At 36.4% G+C, this 1,562-nt stretch overlaps 1 protein-coding gene across 1 annotated transcript; it reads left to right on the top strand.

The window, feature by feature from the left end:
* Positions 1-5: 5 nt before the first annotated feature.
* LOC106110059 (dual specificity mitogen-activated protein kinase kinase 7-like) lies at positions 6-1,556 on the top strand (the record flags this gene model as incomplete). Its single annotated transcript, XM_013291746.1, has 4 exons — positions 6-107; positions 368-514; positions 777-853; positions 1,415-1,556. Coding segments are annotated over 4 exons (468 nt in total), but the record flags the coding sequence as incomplete, so codon positions are not given.
* Positions 1,557-1,562: the final 6 nt, after the last annotated feature.

Raw genomic sequence — 1,562 nt, 5'->3', positions numbered from 1 at the left:
TGTTAGACGAGCGCGGTAACGTGAAGTTGTGTGACTTCGGCATTAGCGGACGTCTAGTCGACTCGAAGGCTAAGACGAGGAGCGCCGGGTGCGCTGCGTATATGGCTGTAACTATATTAATATTATTATCTCTTTTATTATGGTTTATTGGTAGGTTTTTTACTTGTACTCTAAAACATGCTTTATATCTGTATTATAGTTTTATTCGGGCAACATATAGAATTCAAAAGTTGAAATTTTTTTTGGAAATGATCGAGATCGAGAAGAAAGATGATTTTCAAGTCTTTTTTATATTCGTTTAAATATATGGTTTTTGGCCAATTTTAGTTTAATTAGTGGATTTTTAGTGAGAATATATTTTTTACAGCCTGAGAGAATAGATCCGCCGGACCCCAGTAGACCGGACTATGATATTCGAGCAGACGTGTGGTCCCTCGGTATATCGCTAGTGGAGCTCGCCACCGGCGTCTTTCCATATAGAAACTGCCAAAATGACTTTGAAGTGCTAACAAGGGTGAGTTTTACAGCATATATTCTATTTTAGCAAATAATCTATACTATTATAATATTATAAAGAGAACAGATTTGTATTTTTGTGTGTTTGTAATAACTCAAAAACTACTGGGTCAATTTAAAAAATTCTTTCATCAATAAATAGCTATGTTATCAGTAACATAGACTATGTTTATTTCAATTTTTATTTCCACACGGACGAAGACGCGAGCAACAGCTAGTAATTGTTTAACGTAAATAATTTGTTTTTTTTTTTTTTTCAGGTAATAGCAGATGATCCACCTCAATTGCCGGATACGAGTGATTTTACGTCAGAATTCAAATCTTTTGTATCTCAATGGTAAATAATATAAATTATTACACTATTAAGTAAACAGAAGTGAATTTGCATGGTTACTAAGGACCAAAGAAAGTATGGTTGGATTGTGTGAAAGATGTGCTTAAGAAAAGAGTGAATTCAGACAGAAATGTATGGAAGAGCAGCACATACTGTGCCAACCCTTTATAGGGATAAGAGGATGATGATTATTAAGTTAACTAGCTGTTCCCGTGCGGCTTCATCCGCATGAAATTATGAAACTTTTTTTTATTGTTTTACATTTGTCAAATTATCAATTGCAAATGACAAAATGACATGTCATGGCAAACCTTGACAACCTTGCTTCTTGATGTTGGCAACAACTTATGGTCTTTTTCCCACATTAAGGTTTTATCCAAAATATTTACCTCTAAGTTTAATGGCGTGAAAATATAAAGCCTAAAGCGTGACGCAAGTGTAGGGCGTTTTTATAAAACAAGAATTATTCAAAATGTTGTAATTGCTGACATCTTAGGCATTAAAGAAGTGTGTGTTTACGCTGTATTATAATAGTATAGATAAACAACCCATAATTTGTTGCAGCCTTACAAAAAACTACCGCCAGCGTCCGAAGTACCCGAAGCTTCTAGAACATCCGTTCGTAGTGAAATCGTGTCGTAGCAACGTGTCCGTGGAGGAGTGGTACGCGACGTTGCCCAAGAGCGGCGCCCCTCCCTCGCCAGCCTCGCCC

Source organism: Papilio polytes, unplaced genomic scaffold, assembly GCF_000836215.1.
Source record: "Papilio polytes unplaced genomic scaffold, Ppol_1.0 DF820915.1, whole genome shotgun sequence".
Lineage (NCBI taxonomy): Eukaryota > Metazoa > Arthropoda > Insecta > Lepidoptera > Papilionidae > Papilio > Papilio polytes.
This window is presented reverse-complemented; position numbering and strand designations above follow the sequence as displayed.